The 26278-nt window shown below is 41.0% G+C and overlaps 4 protein-coding genes across 6 annotated transcripts; 3 read left to right on the forward strand and 1 right to left on the reverse strand.

The window, feature by feature from the left end:
* The first annotated feature begins 793 nt into the window (after positions 1-793).
* LOC104420972 (protein ENHANCED DISEASE RESISTANCE 4) lies at positions 794-5297 on the forward strand. Of its 2 annotated transcripts, none has more exons than XM_010032765.3 (3): positions 794-1173; positions 2043-2265; positions 2568-5297. In XM_010032765.3, the coding sequence occupies exons 2-3, from the start codon at positions 2145-2147 to the stop codon at positions 4874-4876; spliced, it is 2430 nt and encodes an 809-aa protein (XP_010031067.1). In that variant the 5' UTR covers positions 794-1173; positions 2043-2144; the 3' UTR covers positions 4877-5297. The 2 variants fall into 2 exon arrangements, with proteins under 2 accessions (XP_010031067.1, XP_018719339.1); XM_018863794.2 differs by lacking the exon at positions 794-1173 and adding an exon at positions 1240-1362.
* Positions 5298-6584: 1287 nt separating this feature from the next.
* Positions 6585-19173, forward strand: LOC104420974 (E3 ubiquitin-protein ligase SHPRH). Of its 2 annotated transcripts, none has more exons than XM_010032767.3 (20): positions 6585-6941; positions 7191-8019; positions 8103-8309; positions 9142-9203; positions 9317-9803; positions 10191-10391; positions 10585-10840; positions 10947-11187; positions 11263-11429; positions 11547-12143; positions 12832-12998; positions 14021-14237; positions 14320-14520; positions 14949-15065; positions 15471-15713; positions 15900-16050; positions 16595-16809; positions 17447-17598; positions 17815-18064; positions 18496-19173. In XM_010032767.3, the coding sequence occupies exons 2-20, from the start codon at positions 7193-7195 to the stop codon at positions 18757-18759; spliced, it is 5022 nt and encodes a 1673-aa protein (XP_010031069.2). In that variant the 5' UTR covers positions 6585-6941; positions 7191-7192; the 3' UTR covers positions 18760-19173. The 2 variants fall into 2 exon arrangements, with proteins under 2 accessions (XP_010031069.2, XP_010031070.2); XM_010032768.3 differs by having other exon boundaries at positions 6585-6817.
* Positions 19174-19552: 379 nt separating this feature from the next.
* On the forward strand, positions 19553-20279 carry LOC104420975. Its single transcript, XM_010032769.3, has one exon. The coding sequence runs from the start codon at positions 19656-19658 to the stop codon at positions 20082-20084; it is 429 nt and encodes a 142-aa protein (XP_010031071.1). The 5' UTR covers positions 19553-19655; the 3' UTR covers positions 20085-20279.
* A 180-nt stretch (positions 20280-20459) lies between these two features.
* On the reverse strand, positions 20460-23612 carry LOC104420976 (transcription elongation factor TFIIS-like). The gene is made up of 3 exons (XM_039303832.1): positions 23490-23612; positions 22940-23160; positions 20460-21692 (listed from the first exon to the last, which is right to left on the reverse strand). The coding sequence occupies exons 2-3, from the start codon at positions 23129-23131 to the stop codon at positions 20739-20741; spliced, it is 1146 nt and encodes a 381-aa protein (XP_039159766.1). The 5' UTR covers positions 23132-23160; positions 23490-23612; the 3' UTR covers positions 20460-20738.
* Positions 23613-26278: the final 2666 nt, after the last annotated feature.

Raw genomic sequence — 26278 nt, forward strand, 5'->3', positions numbered from 1 at the left:
TTTGTAGTCTCGTACTCAAGACAAACGACTTGTCATTATCGTACGAAAAAAATGACACAAATGACCTCTGAATTTTGGTTCAATGTTTAACGTACTTTTGAACTTGAATTAATTGAAGGATAATGTTGAATATTTTTATATAGTTTAGGAACTGTATTAAACAATTTAAAAGTTCAGGGATTGCATTACACGTTAAGCCAAGTTTGAGGACTACATTAAATAGACTACAAATTTAGGAACCGCATTACACATTGAGTGAAAATTCAGGGATTATTTGCATTGTTGTCCTATAATAAGCCTTCTAACATGTGATTTTTTTATGCCGAAATCTTTCCCGGGAAGTGTTAGTCCAACAAAAGAAAAAAATATTTTTATAAGGTATGAAATCAGTAATCTCTTATCCATTCTGAACTCCAATTCTCTCTCTCATGCTTCCCGCAGAACATGTATTCCCTTTCTTGGGTTAAGAAACAGCCACAAAAGACAGACACCCAAAACCAGCAAGAACAAAAAAGAAGAAGGAAATACCGAGGTTGACTTGAGGGGGAGGTGGGGGCAGCACTACAGAACAAGACCCTGTCCCCACATCGAGATAACGGTCTCGCGAGGGAAGAACGGGAATGGTCCCGAGACGATGCGTGTCCGAACGGTGAACGAACGGGTCAACACATGGTGGCCCGGGAACACGACGGCACCGGTCGCGGCCAACACGTAAGCCAGCCACCTCATCTGACGTGCTCTCCCGCGTCGTGCCAGAGAGAATCTTGAGAGAAAACGGTGAAAATTCAGCCCCCACGCTGCTGTGCCCTGTCTCGTCTTTCGGGCCATGCTGTCCTGTCCCCCCCGCCGGCCCGCCCGCTCAAATTTAATGCCTACCTTTATCAACGCCCAACGACGTCCTCTGCTCCTCTTCTCCTTTAGCTCCGTGAGAATAGAAAGAGAGGGACAGTGATTTTGGAGTTCTTGGTCAATGGGTTTGACTGGAAAAGGCTTATTAAACACGGAAAAGAAGACTCACCATGGTTCTTGAATTTTAAAATTCGAAGGAGAGAGAGGAAAAAGCAGTGAAGAAGCAGAACAAGAAACAGCAAATGTGGAAACGGGTTCGTGTTCTTCGGGGCAAAGGAAGGAAATTTCCTCCATTTTCCCTTCCCTCACTTTCTTTCCAGCGAGGTTCGTTCTGGGTCCTCGCTTTCACACTTATACCATGCTTTTCTTCTTTTATAGTTTAGATACTGGGTAGAATCGCATTCGTTGTTATTTCTCAATTTAGAATCTCGATTCTATATCTTTCAAGAAGCGGAGGCTGTTTTAGATTCATTTTGGATCTTGCTCTGTTTCGATCTGCTCCAGTGGGATTATGTATGTCGGACAAAGTTGCTCCTATTTTTTTTTATCTGTTTTAGTTTTTTTGTTGCTTCATGTTCATTGATTTCTTCCTATTTTTAATCTCTGTCCGCGAATATTCCTCTATAGATGGGTTCCTGCTTTCTTTATGGTTTGGCTGTATAGGCTGCGAATATTCTGGAACTGAGATGGTGTAGATGTAGGACCATCTTCTTTTTTTTTCTCTGTTTGTGGTTGTGGATCTCTTCTATGCCGTCTTGGTAATAGTTGAGTTATGGCATTTTCTCTGTGGTTTTAGTTTTGGGTTTTAGGTATCTGAGCGGGCTGAAATTTAAACGATTTGGTGTTTTTGCTGATCTCCGATGAAGCCACATAGAGTTTTACGGAATCCTTTCTGTCCCCAAGACAAAACGCTCATTTCTTAGTCAATTTATGGTATGCTACGAAGGCAGTTTGATGTACTGCACTCAGTAAATTGCTGAATAAGTTCTGCTGGTTTTGCGGACATTACTTATCTGGGTTTTACTTGTGCATATACTTATGTGGGAGGTAGTTTGTTGGGCATGCTTTTACATTTGTGACAACCGAGCGATGAGAATTCACGGTTTGAGATCATCGTTTCAATGTGTATCTCTAATAGATGCGCTTTCCTTTTGTTTGCTTTCAGAACTGATATTTGGTATCTTGTTGGTTAGGACGCTTCTTCACTGAATCTTGGTCTTGATTTCGTCTCTGCCATATATTAATCAAAGGAATCTTATTTGAAAGAGATAAGAGCCATAAAATTGGGGGAAAACATGACAGATAGTGCAGCTCCTAAACTTCGGCTTGTTAGGTGTCCGAGATGCGGGCAGGTCCTTCCAGAATCAGCAGATTGTCCGGTATATAGATGTGGTGGATGTGGCACGATTCTTCAAGGTAATTATTATCTCAGCATATTCTGTAGACTTTTGAGGAATTTTGTGATTTTTTCAGTGCTGTCACTTTTTTTGCCTTTTGAAAGAACCTTAAGAGGTTCATCTTAGGAATCTCTTGGATGGAGGGTAGTAGAAGATCTTCTCGGCTTCATGATTTTCTGTCTTATGATTGCTTTGACCTATACCTATCTATTCTATTTGCTGCCGTGAACATTTGTACCTGTAATTTGCTACGATGAGTTGACTTGATAAACATTTCCTTGCTTAATGTTTTTCTGATAACACCTTGTTGTTGGCATGCAGCAAAATGCCGGAAGAATGATGCCAAGGATACAGGGTCAGATGTCCATGAGAAGAGTAGCATCCCGACAGAGAAATCAGCTTATGGTTCTGAGGATAAACAATCAAGTAGCGTACATAATGAAATGATGATTCCTTCATCGGAAGATGGTTCTGTAAACCTAAATGATGTGGGTGAACGGGACACATCTCTCTGTCATAAACCGGAGCAGGCAGAAGAGGCACCCTTTTGTAACGGTGACCTCAACAATGGGGAGAGCGGATGCGAATCTGGGAAAGTTGACGTGGAGGAAAATGAAGCACTTAAGGAGCCTTGTCTGCCTGCCACAGTTAGTTCTCCTGATGAAGATCAGTCATCTCAACTTGGTGAAAAGGTGGAAGGTCAGCTAAAAGAAGAAAGTTTGCTAATTCCTGAAGCAAACTCTGTGCTAGAAGCAAATGATGGTGAGATTGACTCCAAGAATGACAGCTCGATAACAATATCCGGAAGTAGTTCGCAGGTTACCGAAGAGGGTCTGGTGGAAGAAGACATTTTAGCCAATGACGCCCCACAGTTGTCTTCTGGTGAACAGAAAGAGCAACTTCAGACCAATGATCACATTCGTCGTGCTTTTGAGCGGATGACCTCTAAGGATACATTTGCGAGCACGGAGTATGTTGACCCTGTCTCTGAATTCAGCGATGCATTAGGTGATTTCTCCATATCACCAACTGCGAGAGGCTCTCATGCTTATGAAGGCAGCGTGTCTTCTTATGACCCTTTTGAAGATCAATACCACGACAGGGACTTTCACAAGTTTAAGTATCCTGGAGAGAAAATGAATTTTGTGCCTTCCAAAGAATGGCGAAATAGGGGCAAGTATCAGGTGAATGACTCGATGGGCAGAGATGCTCGACTTCATCATCCAGAAAGGCACTTTACACCGCCTTCTTTTTCTTCGGATATGGGGCTTTATGCCATGAAAGGAAGCAGATGGGGCCAAAGTGGGATGGCGCAACCCTCGAGCCATGTCTCTCCTAGCAGGTACCATATAAGATCAGAAAGAGATGAATTACCACCTAGGATTCCTAGGCAACCGAGAGCTGGCTATGATCATGGAAGTCCATCGAGTCAAGTGTACCCTGAACATGACAAGTTGAAGCTACTGAAGATGGTCTATGAACTGGAGGACCAACTTAAAAGGACATGTAACCTGGATGAGGTGGCTAGCGAAAGGGCTTCTGCGGGTTTCAACTGGAAGGAAAAGCGTAGCCGTATGTACTACGACAGTGGCCCATTGGAGGAGAGTGACTCTCTGGGATTAAACATGCCTGGATATCATAGGAGAACTGAGCCACACAATAGTTGGCGATCCTCAAAAATACCCTTCTCGGCTGAGATGGCCAAAAGAAGTTACCAATCCAACCACAACCATCTGCATCATTTCCCTCCTGACTATCGACGCTCCGAGCCTTTGCCTCCACCTAATATTTACAATAGAGGCCTCTACAGTTTCCACGACACTCGGAATCCCTATAGTCCTTACAGCTCATGTGCCTCGAGTCCTCAGCGTTATATGGACTATGAGCCCTCAATGGGGGATAGTGACACTAACTCCAATCATCAGAGGTATAAGATCCGAGAATTTAGCAAATATAATAGGGAAAATCATGTGGTGAAGAGGCATTTACGTCCTAAAGCTGGTGGCGCCCCACTCATTATTTGCAACCAATGCTCGAAACTGCTGCAACTTCCTGCAGATTTTCTGCTTTTCAAGAAAAGGTGTCATCGACTGAAGTGTGGTGCTTGCAAGGCAGTGCTTAAATTTTCAGTCCAAAACCAAATTCATGTAGTGCCATACATGCGGGATGCCGAAGCGCCTCCACCTAGTGAGGCCGGTGACTATGATGACTCAATGAATAGAAGGAGATATTCCTCTACTTCTCATGCCAATGGTTTTCCACAAGCAGAACCTGTGTCTTGCTCTGATGATTACGGACTTTCCATCTGTAAAAGCTGTTCAACAGAAGGCGATCCTGCTTTATTGGCACAGTTTCATGCTCTGGATGACAGTAGAGAGGAGGAGAAGAGGTTTTCTCTGAATCGGTACCGAAATAGACAAGGAATCTACGAACCTGCCGGTTGCTCTGGGCAAGATGAAATATCTCCCGATGCCGAGGGGCTGTCCGGTAAAGGAAACTCGCCACTTCATCAGCTTATGGGGTATTGTTCGGTGAGCCAGGTCTTTCGAGGGCCTGAACCAGCAGACGCAGGTGCAAGTTCATCTAGCCAGAAAAAGTCAGGATCTCGACAATTTTCTCGCAAAGCTTAGGCCCGAGACAACATGAACACGACCATTACTGCTCTTCGACGTCGAATCATTTCAAGTTCTGGGAACTAAGAGGGCAATGCTGCGATGATAGTTTGGAACCTTTCCTTACTGCAGAGAGATTAAAGTTTCTTTTAGATACACTGGATGCAGATTATGAAGTTCAGCTCAGATTTTCAGTGGTAGAGTTTCTTTTCATAGTAGAAAGTATACAAAGGTGCAAGGGAGGATCTCCCAATTGATTTGTTTGTTTTTGTAAGTAATTTCCCATATACCAACTACAAATGTACACCGAAATTTTCTGTGCATGTACTTTATGTTCACCCCGCCGCGGCGCATCCGAAACTAAAACGAAGCCTATGTAAAAAGGATCTGACCAGTGTTCTCTTTTCTTGAATTGGAGGGGTGATTTGGTTTTATTTTATCTGCTTGTGCATTGCATATCTTCCCAAAGACCCTGTTCGTCTATTCTGATGCAGATTTTCGTCAAGCTTCTGATTCAACGCATTGTCACTTCCTTCTCATGTTATGAGATTGTCATGAACTAATCTTTGATCTCATCTGGTGAGATTGAATAAGCTTGGTGTTGAGAATCAGATAGGGAGACAAAGATTCTTAAACCAAAAAACTTGTATTTTGCCCATTCGATTTTTCCCATTTCGCCTAATCAAGTTCCATTACGGAAAAAAAAATGATTTTTAATATTTCAACAAGTCACTTCTCCTATTTCAGGGGTTACATGGGAAGGGGGCCGGGAGCTATAAATCTCGAAATATCAACACAAATTTTCATCATTTATATTCTATTGGAGTTTTTATTCTCTGGATCTTGCCACTCATGAGAATTGATTTTTTTTTTTTGTTGACCGAAAAACCGTTGGAGATCACCCTTAAGGGAGAATTAATTTTTTTTTTTTTTTTGTTAGTAAAAGGTAAGAATATATTAGCTTGAACCAACTATACAAAAACCGGCGCCAAGAACTTGCACTCACAGAACAAAAACGCTAATGAGTGGAAGGGCGCTGGCATAAAACAACCAAAAGCTACAAGAACAAAAGAAAGGGTTAACAATAACCAACCACAAAGAGACAACAAGACAACAACCAACCACACAACAATAAAGTAGAAGCCGAGATAAGGTTGAAGCTCGAGATGAAGGCAAAGAAGCCACCACCAAACAGCACTAGGTTGACAAAGCACCATGAAAATGGAGGGATCAAGACCCCAGGATCCCTGGAGTCTCCTGTTCCTTGCATTGTCGGGCACATTGTTGAAGGTAAGCGCTTTATCCTTGACTATCTTGATATGGTTTTTCATAGCCGAAACCACCAAAGTATCCCCACGAAATATTATGTTATTTCTTTTCTTCCAAATTAGGTGACAAATCGCACCAAAAGAAAACCGAGCGATGCTATGGAAAAAATTCTTATCAGATAAAAGCTTTATCGCCCTAGTGAGATTATCCACCCAAGGCCTATTACGCCAAGAGAGAGAATTGACTTTTTATAACATAAAATACCTTAAACCTTTCGATGAGTTTTTCTTGGTTTCCATTTTTCTAGGATGACAAGTTGTTTTGACTTTTTTCTTCTTATCTTTTAACCGACTTATGGTAGAAAATTTACAAAAAAAAGAAAGAAACGAAAGAAGGTAAACCGACTTATAGTAATCCAAAAAGCGTTAACGTACCCTGGTAGGTGAAGATCCCCGCGACACAGCCCAATCCAAAACGAGAGAACGCTCCTCGCGGATCGAGCGCGACTCCGCTCGGCGGCGGTGAGATTAGCACCGCCCCTCTCCCTTCCTCGCTCGAGCCGAAGAATCCAATCCCAGCGCACGCACGCACGCACGCACGCACTGCAGATACAACGAGCGCAGCCGCACTCGCGCCCTCCCGGCGCGTGAATTCCCGCCTCGCCTCGAGCAGCGGCGGTTCCTCTTCCGGGTCAGTGGCCTTGCCCGTAGGAATTGTTCTCCGCCCATCATTTTCTGCTTAGTGAATTGGGTTGTCGTTGTTGTATCTGTGGCTTCTGAAAAACCCGAGCTTGTTGTCGTGCTCCGCGTTGTTGGTACGTATGTCCTTCGCTTCTGATACCAGTAGTGTCTGAGAATTTCGGGTAATGAGCAGCTGGGGCGCTCTCTACGTAACGAAGGCAAAGTTTGTAACTTTCAGTGCACCGTCTCATTGGGGTTATGTGTAATTTGTCTAATGAGCGCCTCGGAGCGCACACTTGACAAGACTCTTTATCGAAAGTGTTGTTCTTTTTGTTATATTTTGATCGCAGAAGTTTGATTTGGTCTGAATGATGTGTATACAGGGATGGGGAGGAAGAAGCAAGCTCGGCCGCGTAGGTCGGGTGTGATTATTACAGACGGTAATGGCGAAGGCGGCAGTAAATCAGATTGGGCTGAGGAAAATGTTGGAGCAAATCAGAAGGTACAGAAGGACGAATTGGATGTGAGTGACCCACCATTTTTTGTCGATGTCGAGTGCAATTGTTGGGCATTGGATGAGCATTTTGATATATCTGAACTCGTATTGACCGACTTGAATATAGGAGGGGGATTTTCGGGTTTTAGAGTAGAAAATGGGTTTTATCAGAGTTCGGATTACTCTTTTAGGTTCAGGGTGTGCAACGTGAATGAGTTTGTGGCTCGAATTAAACTGGGTCATTGGCCTCTATTATCTGCTAAAGATGTACATTTGGAGTTGGTTGAGAAGCGCTCGGCTGAGAACAGGGAGAATCAAAAGGTGGTTTTGTCGGGTTCTTTTGATGGACCAAATGAGGGAGTTTCTGGTCTTGTTCACTTGGCTAGTTTGAAGTTTATGTCAGTCAGGCCACTTGAGGGGATTGCCTTTTCAGAGGACGTGACAACTTTAAGGGTGAGGGTGGAAATTCTCAAGAGGGCCTTCGATGCTTGTGAGTCACTTCAGGATAATATGAGGCAATTGTGGAAAAAGAGTATGATCAATGTCATGGCTTGGTTGCGACCAGAGGTTATGACTTCAGAGGCCAGATATGGAATTTGTCAATCTAGAGCAGTAGGAAATGATTTGCATCCAGATGACAGGGATACCACCACAGTAAACCGGAAAGACATAAAGTTTGACGTCAGTGGATTTTATGAGGCCATCAAGCCGTCAAAGTAAGTATAGCCATGAAATCGTGATTGAGATCTTTGAGATGTCTCCTCATTTGGTCTTTGTTGATCGCTTCTTTGCTGTACAGAACGGATCCAATGCTCGATGAAAACATTCCCAACTTAATTCCTAAGCTTCGGCCATATCAACGTCGTGCTGCATACTGGATGGTGCAGAATGAGAAAGGAGCTTTAGGAAGTTTTGGCACCCAGGGAACAAGTCAGTTAGTTTCTCCTCTATGTATGACTGTGGGTTTTGTTGACTCCGGTTTAAAAATGTTCTACAATCCATTCAGGTGCAGTTTCTCTATTCTTTCATGGTACTTCCGAAATTCGTCAAAGAATTAATAAGTTAATGACATAAATATGAATTCTAGCATGATTAGGGGTAAAATGGTTAGAGTGTGGCTGGGTGTGGGTGGCATTTCTCTATTTTTGAACTCATGATCTCTACATCCCATAACCTTCACCCTCGCAGTTAAGTCCATCAGCTTAGTTGCAATTTTACCCAACTTCAAATGTATGTAACACATGGCATAGTTGTATGCAATAGACAATGGGGAGCAGGAGTACCGTAAAAACATTGACATGCAGGATCATTTGAACAAGGGCTAATATGATCTTTTCCTTCTACCTTACATCTAATACCTGTTTTTTTTTTTGGCGAAATACATCTAATACCTGTTATTAGATCATTTTATCTCAAAATCTAAGTTGTTGGAGAACTTTTTAATTTACGTCTCACAACCAATTTCATGTAAATGGACTCTTGATAATGGTAGTGCTTGGTTAATTGGTGATGTGGAGTCGAATCAAATATGTTGCTGTTATGTGAAACTTTACCTCCAGCTGTTACATGGGATGCTTTTCTTCACAGAGTGGTTTTTGCTTCTGCCTTGATTGAATTCATGTTTACTCTCTCTCTCTCTCTCTCTCTCTCTCTCTCTCTCTCTAATATGCATTATGATGGTGATGATTATCAACATAAGGGTCATAAGACATTCACTTTCACGGTGTCATCTATAAAATTTTTTTACTCCTTATCTATCCCAATTTTGTGTATGTACTTGGCATTATTATTGAATGATATAATTTTTCTTGGAAACATTTGCATTTCATATTTTCCAGTGGTAATGTGGCAATGCGCTCAGAAGTTTTCTCTGAACGTGTATCTGGCGGTATCCTTGCTGGTGAGTCTTGAAAATATATTGAGTTTAATGTTTTTCATTTCCATGTTAGTACAATCTTTAATGCTATTGCTTGTGGAACTATTCAAACCATAATGATCGATAAATCCAAACAGATGAGATGGGTTTAGGAAAGACTGTTGAGCTGCTAGCTTGCATCCTTTCCCACCGTTGGTCAGCATCCAAGAGTGGAGCATGCATTAATGAGGAATCACAGCTGAGAAAAGAGAGTCAAATTCATATTAAAAGATTGAAAAGGGAGCGGGTTGAGTGCATTTGCGGAGCTGTGACTGAAAGTTACCGGTACACAGGACTGTGGGTTCAATGTGACGTGTGTGATGCATGGCAACATTCCGATTGTGTTGGTTATTCAGCTAGAGGGAAAAAGGTGAAGGATGGTAGTGGACAACAGAAAAGAGAGAAGGACATTGAGAAGTCCAGAAGAAAGAAAAATGTTCCCACTATTGTAGAGAGGGAGGGAAAATATGTCTGTCAATTGTGCTTGGAATTGATGAGTGTTACTGAATCTCCTGTTCCAAGTGGGGCAACTCTAATTGTGTGTCCGGCTCCTATATTGCATCAATGGCAAACTGAGATTATCAGGTATAGAAGCTAATCTTTTGATGTTATTGTCCATTTCTTTTCCAGAACTTTAGAGTTACCATCATCTTTTAGCTGGATGTTTTTATGTGCTTTCACTAGTTGCCTATAGTGAATATTCATGAAGTTGGTTCGATGAGATTGATGGGTGGCCTGATCTTGAAAGCATTTTATGAAAATATATGTGAAGTTCCCACACCTGTTGTTTTTTAGTAGAAATTTGTTATCTTCCTATGCTGTCATATCATCATTGGTAGTTTTGGGCTTTCTTCTTTTGGTTCTGAATTTTATTATTGAATAGTTATCAAGAAAAATTTCCATGTTTGTAGCATTTCTGGACCATTGAGCTTAAATTTCGAATTTTATGTGTGCCTTTGCTCCCCCTTGTAGGCACACAAATACTGATTCTGTGAAAGTGCTGGTTTATGAAGGAGTGAAAAACACATCCTTTTCTGAAGAGCCAGCTGTTGAAGTCGATGAACTTGTTTCCTATGACATTGTACTGACAACATATGATGTCCTGAAAGAGGACCTGTCTCATGACTCTGATAGGCATGAAGGGGATCGCCGCCTTATGAGATACCAGAAGAGGTTCCATCAAAGCTCCATATTCATTGGTTATTACGTTTTTCCTTTACTAAGCTTGAGCACAAATCCCCCAGCCTAAACAAAAGGGTTAATTTAAGAAGATTTACCTTGAGTAGTAACTTACCAGAATGATTTCTTAGATGCCCAAACGGTCAGGAGTAATGCTGGTTAAGATATGTTTACTACTTGCTTATAGGTACCCTGTTATTCCGACTCCACTCACTCGAATCTTCTGGTGGAGGTTATGTTTGGATGAGGCTCAAATGGTGGAGAGTAATGCTGCTGCTGCAACAGAAATGGCATTACGATTACATTCTAAACATCGTTGGTGTATTACTGGCACTCCCATTCAGCGTAGACTGGATGATTTATATGGGCTCTTGAAGTTCCTTAAACTAAGTCCTTTTGATGTCCCTAGATGGTGGAATGAAGTTATACGAGATCCATATGAGGTATGAAGTCCTTTATGATTTTCTTCTGTGGACGAAGCCCTTGTACCAGACTTGTTTCCATTGATACTTCAATATGAGAACACTCCTTTTTGCCCTTTGTCTGCAGAAGAGAGATGCGGGAGCTATGGAATTTACCCACAATTTATTCAAGCAAATTATGTGGCGTTCTTCAAAAAGACACGTTGCTGATGAATTACATCTCCCACCTCAGGAAGAGTGTCTTTCATGGCTTTCTTTCTCAGCTATAGAGGAACACTTCTATCAGAGGCAGCATGAAACTTGTGTGGATTATGCTCGCGAACTTGTTGAGAGTATAAAGGCGGATATTCTCAAAAGGGAAGCTCCAGGTTATGCATTTTCTCTGATAGTTCATTTGGTGTGACTTTGAGATGGAATGTGACAATTCACAACTGCATTTTCAGGTAGTGCATCTTCTGCACCATCTGATAATTTAATCACTCACGTGGAGGCTGCAAAGCTGCTGAACTCACTCCTGAAGCTTCGCCAAGCATGCTGCCATCCTCAAGTAGGAAGTTCTGGACTTCGCTCTCTACAACACTCACCCATGAGCATGGAAGAAGTCCTAACGGTATGTTTTCTTTTTAGCTTGATTGATAGATTATGCATGGGTCTTAAAGTGCTGCGGAGGCAAGCCAAAGAAGCACAAGATCAGTGATTGCTAACTTCTAGTGGAACTTTTTCCCAGGTTCTCATTAGTAAGACAAAGATAGAAGGAGAGGAAGCCCTAAGGAGGTCAGTTGTTGCTTTGAATGGGCTTGCTGGTATAGCCATCATAGAGGAAAATCCTTCTCATGCTGTGTCCTTGTACAAAGAGGCCTTGGATTTAGCTATGGAGCACTCAGAAGATTTCAGCTTGGATCCTTTGTTGAATATTCACATCCATCACAATCTTACTGAGATAGTTTTCAAGGCTTCAAATGGATCACCACAACTCCAGCTAAATGATGGACAAACTTCCGGAAGCCCTGGGAACAAGACCTCAAAGAGACCTTATTTTGGAGAATGCAATGATGAATATGCCACAAAGAGGCAAAAGTTGAATGGAATCGAAGATGATGGTTCTATTTCAAATACTCCGAAGCCACCTACGTCCACTTTTGACATGTCGGCGGATGCCTTAAATGAAACAAATGAGTGCAATGCGAAGCCGTCTTTTGCGTCTAATTATTTTAGTTATGATCATCTAAAAACAGTTTGTGAGACCTTCAAGCAAAAATTCCTGTCTACTTTCAATTCAAAGTTGATCATTGCTCAACTGGAATTCAAAAAATCATATGAGCAGGTTTGTTTTACTTATGTCCCTCTATAGTAGTGAAAGTTCATTCCATGCTTAATTAAGGTGATGTTTATCCAAGTGGCTTCCTCTAGAGAGTTCTATAATTGAGCAAATTAACCGTATCATTCCAGTCTAAAATGTGTCAAACCTGTTAGCAGTTAGAGCATTCAGGAATAAATCACTTGTTGATTGGTACGTTGGATCCATTTTGTGACAGTTCGAGCTTTTAAGACAAATGATGATAGCCAAACATGGAACTAGAGCTTTGTTCTCTAGTTATCTGTATCTACATTTTTTATCGTGTTTGTGCTCTTAGGTTACTTGTTTAATGAATTTAAATCCATATTATGCATTTCACATGTTAGTCTTACTTGCAAGAAGGATTGAGCAATAACTAACGGTTAATGGACACCATGTGGCCATTAAACTTTCAGGACAGAACAGTCACCTAACAAATAGCTTCCCTGCCTGCTTTCTCCAATCAAAGCAGGGTACATTTCACTTCTGCATTTAGTTTGTGTTTGCATTGATTGATTAGCGAAATCATGTCCTTAATGACTGTATGTAGGCAGCATGCAGAATCTAGCTTGTAGGACTTTCCGGTTTTCTCCCATGTAATCATTGTTTTTCTTGTTATTTGCTTATTTTCCTCGTTGATAACCAGTCGTCTAATACTGCTTTTTGTGTCTTGAAGGTCTGCGACACATTTAGTGAAGTGAAAAATCACCATTCAGTGTGGTGGTTGGATGTTCTTCATCATATCGAACAGAGTAGGGATTCCACGAATGAGTTAATAAGAAAGATTGGTGAAGCTGTTCTGGGATCTACTAACAATTCGAGGTCATCTAAGATTGGTTCTAGGTGAGTTCTTTTGTTATTTTCTGCATCTTATACTTCTTCTAGTGCAAAAATGATTGGGTCTTAGTGAGTTCTGTTATTAAAATATGAACGTTATAATTCTTATAATGCAAAAAGATGAATTCCCTCTGTTTCCTTTCCATTGCTATGATAATGCATGGTCTTGCTTGCATGAAATGTCCTTACTTTGTCGGGGCAACTTTGGCTCCACCTCACGTAAAAAGTTGCCTGTCATTCTCCTTTGAAGTGAATTTTGAAATCCTTTTGGGCATTGATTCTTTTAGCCCCTTAGAGCTTGCAAGATCCTCCTCACATGCAATTTCTGAGTTGTGAAATGGAATGAAGTTGTCCAGTTTTGTTGTGTTGATCTCATGTTATGTGGAGATGATAAGCTGTACTTGATCAGCATGGATTATCAATAATGGTGCAAATACACCCATATAATGATCACTTCTAGGAAGGAAAATGATTTTCTCTTTGATTTTTTCCTCTTTTTTTGGGGATTTGGTTTTGAAGGCCCGGGGGGCGGTGTGGGGGTGTGGAAGTGGTTAAATTTCTTTGATTGTCAGCTCCTTCCCAGTTAAATTATTTATAATTTTTCTCCAAAATTGGTGGTTTTTCTCCAAAATTGGTGGCTGATTATGGTTTTGTGGCATGGTAATCAACTAAGTAGCTGCTACTTATTAATTGGATAACCAGTTACTCGGACACACACACATCGTAACAGCCAGCACTCTGCTTTCCCCAAAATTATTTATATTGACTGCTAGGAGAGGCAGTGGTTTTGTATTGTATTCAGTGATTAAAGTGATGACTATCTGTCTACATCTGTGGCCAATGGTTGATATCTGACTGTTACATACTTATATTGCTTTTCGCCTATCCATATATTTTAAATCATGTGCATGGCTTGGTTAAATTTTTCTGCGGATCAACTTTTGGAAAAATATACTTGGTTATAGTACAACTAAATTTTGACATCAACTCATCGTAACAGCCAGCACTCTGCTTATATCTTGATCCAGCTTTCGGAGCATCCACGGTCTAAAGTACTATATCCAGACTGGTCTTGATTCGCTGGAAGTGTCTAGGAGAGCTGTACTTGATAGACTCTTAGAGATTGATGAGACAATGGACAAACCAAGGGATGAGGACATAGAGAGAGTAGGACATTGCCAAAACTGCCAGCTTAATGGTAATGGTCCTGTATGCATTCTCTGTGAACTAGATGAACTATTCCAGGTTCGCTACTGCTTGTTGTAGTTAAGACCAATAAATTGCCCCTGAGATGTAGTAGAGCTCTCTTACTCTTTCCCTTTCGCAGATATATGAGGCTCGCCTCTTTCGCCTTAGCAATGCACGTGGAGGGATAATTATGTCTGCTGAGGAGGCATTAGATCTGCAGAAGAAGAAATCTGCACTTAATCAGTTCTATAGGACTTTGTCACAAGCAAATAAGAATTTGTCGTCTACGTCAAGGGATGAGGAGATTGCTGGAAAGAGAGATACTGGCGAGAAAGTAGTGGTCAGTAGTACTATTTTCATCTCTTTAACCTTTCTAATAAGATTTTGCTTGTTAGTCCATTTTCTTTGGTTCTTATCTGACATATAATGCTGTTTAGCTTCTTGGACACTGCGTCAGTATTTTTGAGCTTGAAATCAAACTTGAACTTCTTGTTCTTGTATATGGCGAACTAAACATCAACTGTCAAATGTACATTCTTTGTGAAGGCAAGAGTTTACTATCTTTGAGTAACCTGGATGTGGTTAAACTTATCTTAATTTGATTTTACATCTTAAGCATGATAGTTATGGTTTAGTTGCAGATTCTAGTTGCTTGGGATTCTAGGTTTCTTTTCTTTTTTGGCTCATGCAAAACAAGGAGTAAGTGATGGAAACTACCTGGTAATGATGGAAGTTAAGAAGCTTATGTACATGAATTTTGGTTCATAGGTTTCTAAGTCTCCCTCTGAGTTGGAGGTTGTGCTTGGAGTTATGCGGGGCTACAGCAAAGTGCATTTGGGGAAAGAGGGTAAATCAGCAGCCACCAAGCAATTACGTCTTCTAGAGGTATTCCACTCTCCTCTTTCTCGATTTGATTTGGGCCAAGGATTTTGGAAAGTGCAAGCTTAGAAATACCTTCAACCAAGTTATTTTTTAATAATATTAGGTTGTATATGTTATTCTGGAGAGTAAATAACTCTTAAGGCATATTGATTTTAATTATGTCCAGAAACCCTACTCGGACTTTGGATGCTCATTGCAATTTGATTTATTCCTTGTGATACTCCACAGATTTGTGGTACAGGGCCCAAGAAGATGCTTATTTGACGATTTGACTAAGAAGTCTTGCCTTGGTTGAAGTTATAATTCTCTTCTTTGAACATTTTAGGAACTGTTGTTGTTTATTGTGACATCTGGATTGCATTACTATTCTCAAGTCTCTGACACTATTTCCTGTTTTTCCGTCTATAGGACATGAGGAAGGAGTATGCCTCTGCAAGGTCTTTGTGCATTGCTCAAGCTCAAGTTTTGCGAGCTCATGATGAGATCAAGATGTCAACCTCAAGATTGCGCCTCAGAGAAGATGAGAATGATAAATCTCTTGATGCTCTAAGTCTGGAAGAATTACCTGCGAATAATGTTCATTACTCAAATGAGAAATTCGTATCTTTGGCTTTGTTATTACGTATAAAAGGGAAACTTCGTTATTTGAAGGTATGCAAAAGGTGCTTTGATTGAAGTTGGCTGCACATGGTGACTCGAATTTAATTTAGTGAAGAAACATGCGGGGTGGTCCCGACTTTTTAGTTTCCCTGCCACTTTTATGGTCATCCCCTGCTTTTACCCTTTTCTTTCTTGTATTTTAGCATGATTTTTTCTTTTCTAATATGTCCATGTCAGGGTCTGGTGCAAGCAAAGCAGAAGGTTTCCCCTATGGAACAGAAAAGTGAGCACTCAGTGAATGCTTATCAGGAAGCCTGCCCAATTTGCCAAGAAAAATTAAGCATTCAAAAGATGGTTTTTCAATGTGGACATGTCATTTGCTGTAAATGTGAGTACTCTCTCTCTCTCCCTCCCTCCCCAGAAATACTTACTTGCGATTGCTCATTTGAGCTGTCGGATCTTGTGGGTCCTGCGTGGGGTCCAGCATATTTAACAACTCACATGCATTATAATTGTTGCTCTTTCGCCAGAATACAATGTTGCTGATAGTTTGAGGTCAGATAGCATCTTTTTTCTTCCTTACCAAAGATCATCCATCAATGATGCAAAGTTCCAAAAGAATCTATCAAGTTTAAGATCATAGAAAAGGCACCATCAATTTTGAGCAGAGTGGTAACTTGTTTTATACTCTATTTGAGTAGTTAATTCATATATTGGGTATCAAAGCCTTTGGCTCAACTGTTCCCCTAGTATGTTGTATTAGAAAATACCTTGGCCTTTTATGACCAGATCCGAGTCCAGAACCAATGGTGTCACTCTGGTTACCACTAGCTTACTTCTCTTTCAATTGTTGAATAACTTCAATTTGTGCCGTTGATTGGTTTGCCTCTCGCTGAAATTCTCCTCTTTGTGTCCCTATTTGTTTCGTGAAGGCTTATTTGAATTGAGTGAACACAAACAAGCTCAGGCTGGAGAGTCTCAGAGAAGATGGGTGATGTGCCCCACCTGTCGACAACATACGGAGTTTGCAAATATTGCTTATGCTGATGATAGACAAAATAAATTGCCTAATTCTTCTGGGCTGCATGAATCTCAAGATAGCAGAAATGAAGCTTCTATCACCGTCCAAGGGTCATATGGAACAAAGGTATAACCTGTCTGAAAATAATTGAAGACCTCAGAGATGTCTGAATAGCCTGCATGGATGTATTTTCAAACTGCTAACAATCTTTGTTTTTAGTAATTTGTTTTCAAGGGTTTCTTTCCATGGAAAACTGCTCTTGAAAAAAATCTTTCCTGAAAACATCATTTTAGAATTAAGGACATTTCTGTACCCTTGCAGATGAAGCAAATCGCAAGATGGAGGTTACTTCCATGGCACCTCGCCAGGAATGAACATCATCATTGCTTTCTTGAGAAACATTGTATGAAGTTTCACTTCTTTGAGGTCACCCTTTTGGTGTGGATTGGTCTAGGCGATTCTTTAATTACGTACTTTATTCTGGTGGGGTCACGAGGGGAAAGAGAGGGGGTGGGGAAGGGATTTGTATCCAAAGTATGCTTCATGCGCTTTCTAGCGACCTTTGAGAGGAGCATCCTTCTCAAAGTAGCTGCTATTTGATTACACAGCTTCATCAACAAGAAAACTGAATAATTTGACTTTAGTTGAATTAGAGGTTTCTCTTTTTCCCATGAATTTAATTAGAGGTTGATTCAGTATATTTGTGATCACAATTCCTTCTATGAATATTAGTAACTTCTTGTCTGTGGGCCTCTTATTGAAGATTGAAGCAGTCACAAGGAGAATCTTGTGGATCAAGTCTACTGAGCCAAATGCAAAAGTTCTTGTTTTCTCTAGCTGGAAGGATGTTCTTGATGTGCTGGAGCACGCCTTCAAAGCTAACAGTATCTCTTATGCACGAATGAAAGGAGGGAGGTAAGCAGGACAATAAATGACATCTTCCCTTCTGTATATGGACATTTACTCTTTATTTTTGTTGAGTAATTATCTGGTATGACTTGCACCAAAAGAAAACCAAGTTTTGTCAGTCACAGGAAAAACCATGGGTTGCTTATTTTATTAAATTACTGACTGGACTTGATATGCACTGATGGGATCAAGATGCTGACACCATAGTGACACTGGAAACAGGAAAGCGCACACTGCAGTCGGCCAATTCAGAGGACAAAACCCCAGTGTAAAAGTAAATACACGGGAGCATTGCCAAGATATTCAGGTGTTGCTGCTCTTAGTCCAGCATGGGGCCAATGGGCTCAATCTCTTAGAAGCAAGGCATGTGATTTTGGTGGAACCACTACTTAACCCTGCTGCAGAGGCACAGGCAATTAGCCGAGTGCATCGGATTGGGCAAGAAAATAAGACGCTAGTTCACCGTTTCATAGTAAGTTTATCTGTTGACTTCTTATGCAATCTTATGTGGTATGATAAGAGTACCGCATATCTATCTTGCTGTGCTGATTCCATATCAATCGTGGTAGAATCCAGTTTGGAGTTAGATTTCATACTAAACCAAATATTGCTAGTCCTACATCGACCCGAAGAATGGTTAAACCTCAAATGGAGCCAGATACCTTGGGTTGAACTACTTTTGTTCAAGTTAAATTATGACATATAAGATCACTCTAAATAGAACTCTCATAACTGAGGTGAACTCTGAAGCATGTTGACCTTTCAGGGCATCTGATGATTCCTTTTTCTAATTCATGTGTGTGTATTTGGGGTGGGGGTAGAACCTAGAAGGATAATAGGATATGACTCCAGAACTTCACATATTTCTTCGTAACTCACTCAGGTTTTTCTTTGTTCCTTCAGGTGAAAAATAGTGTTGAAGAGAGCATCTATAAGCTGAACAAAAGCAGGAATAGCAGTTCATTCATCAGCGGAAATACCAAAAACCAGGATCAGCCTGTCTTGACGCTTAAAGACGTGGAATCCCTTTTTGCAGCATCACCTGCCAACGCACCACCGACTGATGTGAAGCCTGTGGAAAGCCTAATGCATTTGCCGCCTTCCATGGCCGCTGCTGTCGCAGCTGAGAGAAGACTCCAGGAACAGACAGCTTCACATAGCTCCTGAAGACAGATCTTCTAGTAACAATGTCACCCATCACAATGCACGCTCCACGGGCTCATCACAGTTGGCAGTTAAAAAAGCTGATCGACAACCTGCGTCCGTCTCACAGGATGTGTTTTACCAGTGCTTTTCATTCCATGAACCACCCTCGCCTTGTACATACCATAATTGCTAGCTTTAGATGCCTTTACAGTGTCGGGTAACCGTGTAAATCTAGTTAGGAAATTCATTTGTTATCAGTGGACAACCTTGTCTAACTCATTCTTTCGGCAGTCTTGCTCGTGCAAGAATTTCTGGGTTCTAGTCATAATTGGTCGAATCTTTTGCGTCGGTCTTTGTTTCTGAACTGCTGTCCTATTTCAAGTAGAATAATTTATTTAACTTAATAAGAGGAGCTTGGTGCAAGGACTATTCTCCTAAGTTGATGTACGAGTTTGCTTTTTCCACGCAAAAGGAAAGAAACAAATTACAAAGCGATTGCAGAGGCCGCCTTTTACAATTAAGCAGCGAATCCTGTGTGCCTCTGATACTAGTAAAAGATAAGAATCGGTAAAGAGACTGCAACCACGAAAAGTTCTCGTTCCGCATCCCGTTTACGTAAGTGATGAGGGCAATATCGACAGTGACCCTTGTGACCAGACAAAAAACACTTTGAATCGCGTGCCTTCTGCTGCACGAATATCTCGAATGCTCTCGTCATTCTTTGATTTTTCTGCCACCGCCACCAACTCTTCACTCACTAAATGCGGCCTGACACGTGTACAACTGTGGCGGCCACAATTTCAGGCGGCTGAACTCTTACATAAGTCGAGGAATCACAATGAGAATCACCGTTCTATTGCCTCCGTATCTCAGAAACCAGTACTACGTGGTCTCTACTTGAATTCGAAAGTCAAAATATGAAAACGTCTTTCTGCAATACCCACGTGCGGATCTTAGGTGGTTCTATCGTTTCCCACCAGAAAGCCGATGTCCATGCTCGAAATCTGGCTGTTCCATCATCTGGGTCATTCCTGAAGCTCGATAAGAAGCAGTGGAATGGGGCGGATCTGGGGCTCGTGGTCCGGTGTGCGAGTTCGGCTCCAGGTCCCGGTCCCGTGGCAGAGGTGGTGGAAGAAACGGAATGGAACGAGATGAGGAATTGGTCAGAGAAATGCAGCGTGCAAGGAGGGGTGGAGTTGCTGGAGTGTCTGGAGAGAGAGGCAATCATGGGAGATGACGAAGGGAAAGAGCCGACGGATTACAGCCGGAGAGCTCGCATCTTTGACAAGAGCTCCGAGGTTTTTCAGGCTCTCAAGGAACGTGAGACAGAGACAGCTTCTCCCTAACTCTGGACACGTGGTTGGATAATGACGATGATGTTTTTGTTTATTGTAATTCAGTTCCTTTCCCTTCGAATAATTTCAAAAGGTTAAAGTCAGAAACAATATCCTTTCGCCTCTCGAGGACACCAATGAAGCTGTTCAAAAGTGTCTTTTTCATGCAGTGAACACCTTGTTGACAAGTAAGTTTCTCTGACTTTAGACAGGTGTACACACGCATGTTTTCATTAGCCCCATTGATTTGGTATACCACAGAAGAGAATCTCTACCCAACTTCCAGCATCTCAATTGGTCTAGAAGAATATTCACCGTGTTTTCGCAAAGGGGCTTGCTCAAGAATCTCGTAGGTAAACAGAAACTCAGAAATAGTACTAAAGAAAGGAGGAGAAACAGAGAACCTCGTATTTTTAACAATAGCACCAACAAAAGATGGCTCCATCCGATCTAATACATATAAGTCACGAAAGTTAACGAAAAGTAACTAGAACATGTTCCTACAAATCCAGTAACTATGAGCTGCTCAAACTTGCAGTTCACAAAATTAACTACCCTAAAAGATTAAACAGACTAAACAGACTAAACCTATCTCTTCTAAAGGATGCGAGCGCAATGAACCAGTCATGCCATCAACATGTCCTAACAGCTCCTAAGCAAGTATTCTTAACAGAACTTCCAATGGTTGTTGCAGTTAACACAAGTGACATACGTCGTCATTGGTTCGTCTGCACTCCTTGTCTGCATCTGGTAGTAAGTGCATTTTCTCTGGCCACATCGGCCGCACTTGAATTGATCGGTTGTGGCTTTCGGTGCGGCTCCTAGCTCACACTCGAACAAAGCTTTCTCCTTTATCTGTCGATTTTGAAGTTGCCTCTCATCACTAGCCATTTCTTCCGTGGTCATGTCTAGGAGCCTCTCTGGCTTGACATGACCGAGAAGAACTTTTCTCCTGAAATCCGGGTTGTTGGGATCCTTAATATTGAACATTATGGACCTGTATTTCATCTTGTGGGCGCCGTTCATACGACCCCAACTCTGGAACATGGTTGACTCAACTGAAACAGCGATGCTAGATGGGTCACATGCATTCACTTCATCAATGATGTCTTTGCTGGCTTCACCAGAAACTCTGGACAAAGCCTCAAAGAGAAGTTCCCGTACTCTGTCCCTCATTGGATCGTTGCATTTAGCCACAGAAGCAGACAGCGATTGCACAGGATTAGGTGACAATTTGTTCACATGACAATTTGGCTTCTCTTCCTTAGTTGTAGTTGTCGTTTCAACCTTGACACTTCCTTGCAGATTCCTATCACAGACCGCTTTCTCAGTACCACCAACATCCGACCTTGACATCTTGTCAGAAGGAGTACCATTTCGCTCAGTTTTCCTAACCTTTGTTGCTTCAAACTTAGGAATCCCCTCAATCCGGAAAGAGGAGGATTTTTTGAACTTGTTCTCCCTAGCTTTTGCAGGCTCATTATGATCCACACTGCCATTCTTCTTGCATCCATTTGATTCTTCCATAACAACCTGTTTCCATAGCTGAATCAAGTCGGAAGCATAAGCTTGTATCTTCTTTCTAGGATGTTTTGTAAGGCGTCTAAGACCTTTCCCAACCTAAGAATTTTCAACCATGTAAGCACAAGAAAAAGAGAGTAAGGCAAAAAAGCACAAAGGCAAAGGCAAAGGCACATGCAAGTTATAGCAGACATAATAAATCCACATTAGGATAAGATGAAGGACTTGTGCCATTTGAATACTGATATGCAGGTGATAAAACTTCAGCAGCTGGATCATGGAAAGCCTTGGAAACCTATGTTTGCTGAACAGAGTTGGTGAAAGCTTATTTTCTTACTGCCAAGGCCTAATTTTTTGTCCAATACATGCCAAACAACTCTTCCAATATAACTCATGGTATGAAAAATAGCTGTTTGCATGCTAGGGACTACTCGTTCTTTAATTTGGAGGGCTAAAACTCAATGGTCATAATTTCACAGCTCTATGTGAAGTCACTATCGGAATCCTCATACTCTATTGATGCACGTAATAAAGTTGAAAGCTTCCATTCTGACTCTTGTTATATCAACCACGATTCATGAACTACTTGGTTAAAGGGGAATAACTAAGATAAAATCCTCAATTACCCGCTACTAAGCCTTCCTATTATTTCATTGAGTTTGAACAATAAATGAGAGATTTACAGCCTGCCCTTCATGTCACTGGGTGCGAGCTGCTATCTTGAATTGCCTACAGGGAAATGAGGAGGCGACCGTAACATGATATTGCAAAACCAAACCAAACTGTGGCTTCTCCACCTCAATTTTTTTCAAGAAAACTTGTTAACTTGTTAAACCGGTTTCCTGGGAAAACTTAGAATTGAAAAGATGTTGCTTGGTGGGATCTCCCCGAATCCCACCAAATGAGATTTCTTAATTACGAAGAAACAAAAAAACAACATAAGGAAACAGATAATTCTCGAGAGAATCAAATACCGATACATAAATAGAATGTGCGAATGCCCCTTTTTACAAAACAAAATGTGCGGTCTTAACAGCGCTGTTACTATCTAAAGGTGCGGCCTTGCACACCGCCCTTGCCTATGTTACGTTGCATTGATCCGCACTAAATACGTCAAGCAGCAAGCACAATCTAAGGCTCCACGGAACTCGTAAAAAGAAACTAATTCGCAGAAAAGAAAGACACAAAATTTCATTGTTTCACCACATTCGACATAAACTAACGCCAAAAGCAGAACAGCATACGACATCGAGCCGCCTCATCTAAATTGTTCAACAAACAGAGCACAATTCAAGAAGATTCACTCCCACAGGTCAAATTGAGAGAGATGAAGAAAAGGGACGCACCTGAGTGGAGACGAGGACCTGAGAAGTGACGGGGAAGGACTTGAGGCGCCTCAAGGCGTCGATGCATTTCCCTTCCTGGTCGTGGTCTCCTCCTCCGCCGCCGCCGCCGCCGCCGCCTTCCCCACCATTCACAGCCGTCGCGTCCGCAGCTTTGCTCGCCAATTGGAACACCTCCACCAACTCCGCCTCCATCTCTCTCCCTCCCTTCAAAGCTTCACCAGCTTCAAGACCACCAACACACACCACACGTCAGTCGCTCCACATCCAAAACCAACCTCAAACGCAGAGACGAGAGACGAAAAAAACAAGCAAAAGGACCTTCCTTTTATAGAAAGAAAAAGGCCAAAACGACGTCTAAGATTAACCGAACAAGCATTCAATTCTCCCCGCGACAAAAAAAAAAAAAAAAAAAAAAAATGATCGGCCAAAATATGATGCCTAGAAATCTAGCGAAAAAGCTCGAGCCTTTCTCAGCCTCTCCGCATGCAACGACTCGAAGAGGAAGAAAGGGAAGAGGCGACGTCGTGGAGAAGGAGGAATGCCGACTTACAGATGGAGAGAAAGCTCCGACAGGAGAGCCTCCTCCGAGGAACACAGCAGTTTACGGACTCCGAGGTGAGAAGATGGCTGTCGCCCACAGAGAGAGAGAGTGCCGAAGAAGGAAGGAAGGAGGAGGAAAGGGCGTGAAGCGGTTAGGGGCCACGTATATATCGGAGGAGAGCGGGGACTGGGTGAATCTGACGGTTAATAGGGGGCCCACGTGGGAATATCCTGGATCGCCTTCTTGATTTCCCTCGTCCCACTTTTGATTTTTCCTTTTTCTTTCCCTTTCCAGGATTAACACTCTAAAAAATCCCATACATTTATTATAATAAATTTACTCAAAATTAATTTTTAATCATGAAAAACCCTAAACTAGTATGCCTGTGACAAATTTACTCCGATTGATCATAAAAAAATCATAAACTAATATATTTTTAACAAATTTATCCCAAACTAATTTATTCGATCACCAAAAACCCAAAATTGATAAATTTGTTACAAATATATTATCCGCTAAATTGAAATAATACCACAAAAAATTATAAAAATTATAAACTATGACAAATGGAGCGTAAAATCTCAAATTGGTATACCGATCAATTATCACGTGTCATTTAACTTAATAATTTGACAGCAAAATTTAATGAAAACTAACAGAGGATAAATTTGTCACAAATGTACCAGTTTGGGATTTTTAGTGGTCAAAAAAATCGTATGGGGTAAATTTGTTATAAATGTACCAGGTTTGAAGTTTTTCAGAGTATTAATTTTTTTTATTAAACGATATATCAAAATACGGGTATTTCTATTTCGAAAGTCACGTGACATGCATTTTTTTTATTTTCCCGATTTCTGACATAATCTTGATTATCAAGAGCATTCGTGATATTTTAATAAAAACAAAAGGCAAAGATGTTTATGTTATCTTCAGTTCACTTTATCTTTTTTTTTTTGGTGAATTACCTGATTAAATATTCTTGTTTTGACAAGGAAATAAGAAAAATGGAATATGATTTTAGAAATTTAGGAGGAACGGTTAACAAGATTTTATTAATTTTTTTTCCGACTATGAAGAAGAAATTGAGAGAGAGAGAGAGTGCAGCAGAAGCAGCATGGAACTGGTCTGTTGGGAGCATTTCGAGGACGCGCGGCTGTTGCCTCGCGGGTTTGTAGCTCTTTCGGACGCGTGTCCATCGTCCCACCTAACGCTGACTTGTCCTTTCCCCCATCTCCTCCCTTTCTCTCTTTAATTAGTAAATCCATTAACATGCCCTTTCTCTCTTTAATTAGTTAACCAAAAAAATTATTATAAATATATCAATTTAAATTTTTGATGAGTCACAAATGTGTCAAGTTATAAACACAAATATATTGACTCGACTGCACATTGTTTCCTTTTCTTTTCCGTCGTCTCCCTATGCTCACGCTTCTTTATTTCCTCAACACGCAAACACACCCGCAAATAAGTTAAGCGTCTTGCTTGTACATTGAGGTTCCCCACGCATTGCTCAGCCCGTGACACCTCCGTCGCCTTTCATCGCCATATATAGACCGACATTGTTGTCGGTCACTTGGTCCATATGAAAAATTACTAACTATACATAAAATGTTGTTGCTGTCTTATATAAGAGTTATAAAGCGTAGAAAGAGTTATCTCGATACGCTCGAACATCTTTAATCGGATATTTTACTTTTTACTGTTGAAAGTCATCATGCATCTAGGCGCAACTTACTTTTAATCACACATTTTGTCGGCTATGTCAATAAAGGGAAAGCCGCCTAGGGTTCTAGCACTCAGTCAATACTGTCAATAGGATAAACATGACAGGTTGAATGTTAGATGATCAGTGGTAAATGCGATTTACCTGCGGCAGCTTTTTTTTATCTTCCATACTTCTTTGACCGTCCTTTTGGCCCAATTTCCCCACTAGAAGAATCCAAATTTTAATTCCAGTGCGCATTTAATCTTGAATTTCTTTTGCCCAAAAAAAAAAAAAATTCAAACTTTTATTTTAATTTCAAATCTATTTATGGATAAAAATAAATTCACCATTGATTTCCTCGTGAATATCAACATAAAATGGCCACCAGTTTCTTCAATATTGTCAATCTAAAAAAGCTACCATTGTTCAATATGAAACATATGAAGGTAATGGTACTAATAAAAACGCAAGTTCTGATAATGAACTTCTAACTCACCCCTATAGTGATAAATTTTAAGAAACTAATTACGATATTTGGACAAATAAACAAGATTTAGACTAGGGAGAAAGTTTGGAATTATCTTTTAGACAAAAAAAATTCAAAATAGAATTAGCATTTAACCAAAAGTCGAGTTTTTTTTAAGGGAATTAGCCCTCTTTCTCTTTTTAATTGCAAAAAGTAAGCCTTACAACTGTTTCCAGTCTTACATGATCAATAACCGCCTTACTAGGAAAAGACTCCTCCCCCAATGACATCGATGATTTTGGGGCTTACCAATCAGTGACAAAAGGAATCCCCAATCTCCCCTGCAGCTTTGATTCGTGAAATCCAGTATTCACCAATACGGCTGGGCATATATGCAAACAAAGCCAACTAAAGTTCTAAGGGCATATCCTAATGAACCTTACTTCACGGTCCAAGAGTGGGCTGAGTATTACAACCCCCGGCCCTCCCCTTCCTTACCAAAAAGTCATCATTTAGAAAGAAAGCAAAACAACATGCTCTGTACTTTATACCATTTTGAAAGGTGGAACACTGCGCATCTCATTCTTAAAATGCATTTGGCAAAGACACGCCCAGCTTATTTAACTT

Source organism: Eucalyptus grandis, chromosome 10 (genome assembly GCF_016545825.1).
Source record: "Eucalyptus grandis isolate ANBG69807.140 chromosome 10, ASM1654582v1, whole genome shotgun sequence".
NCBI classification, from domain to species: Eukaryota; Viridiplantae; Streptophyta; class Magnoliopsida; order Myrtales; family Myrtaceae; genus Eucalyptus; species Eucalyptus grandis.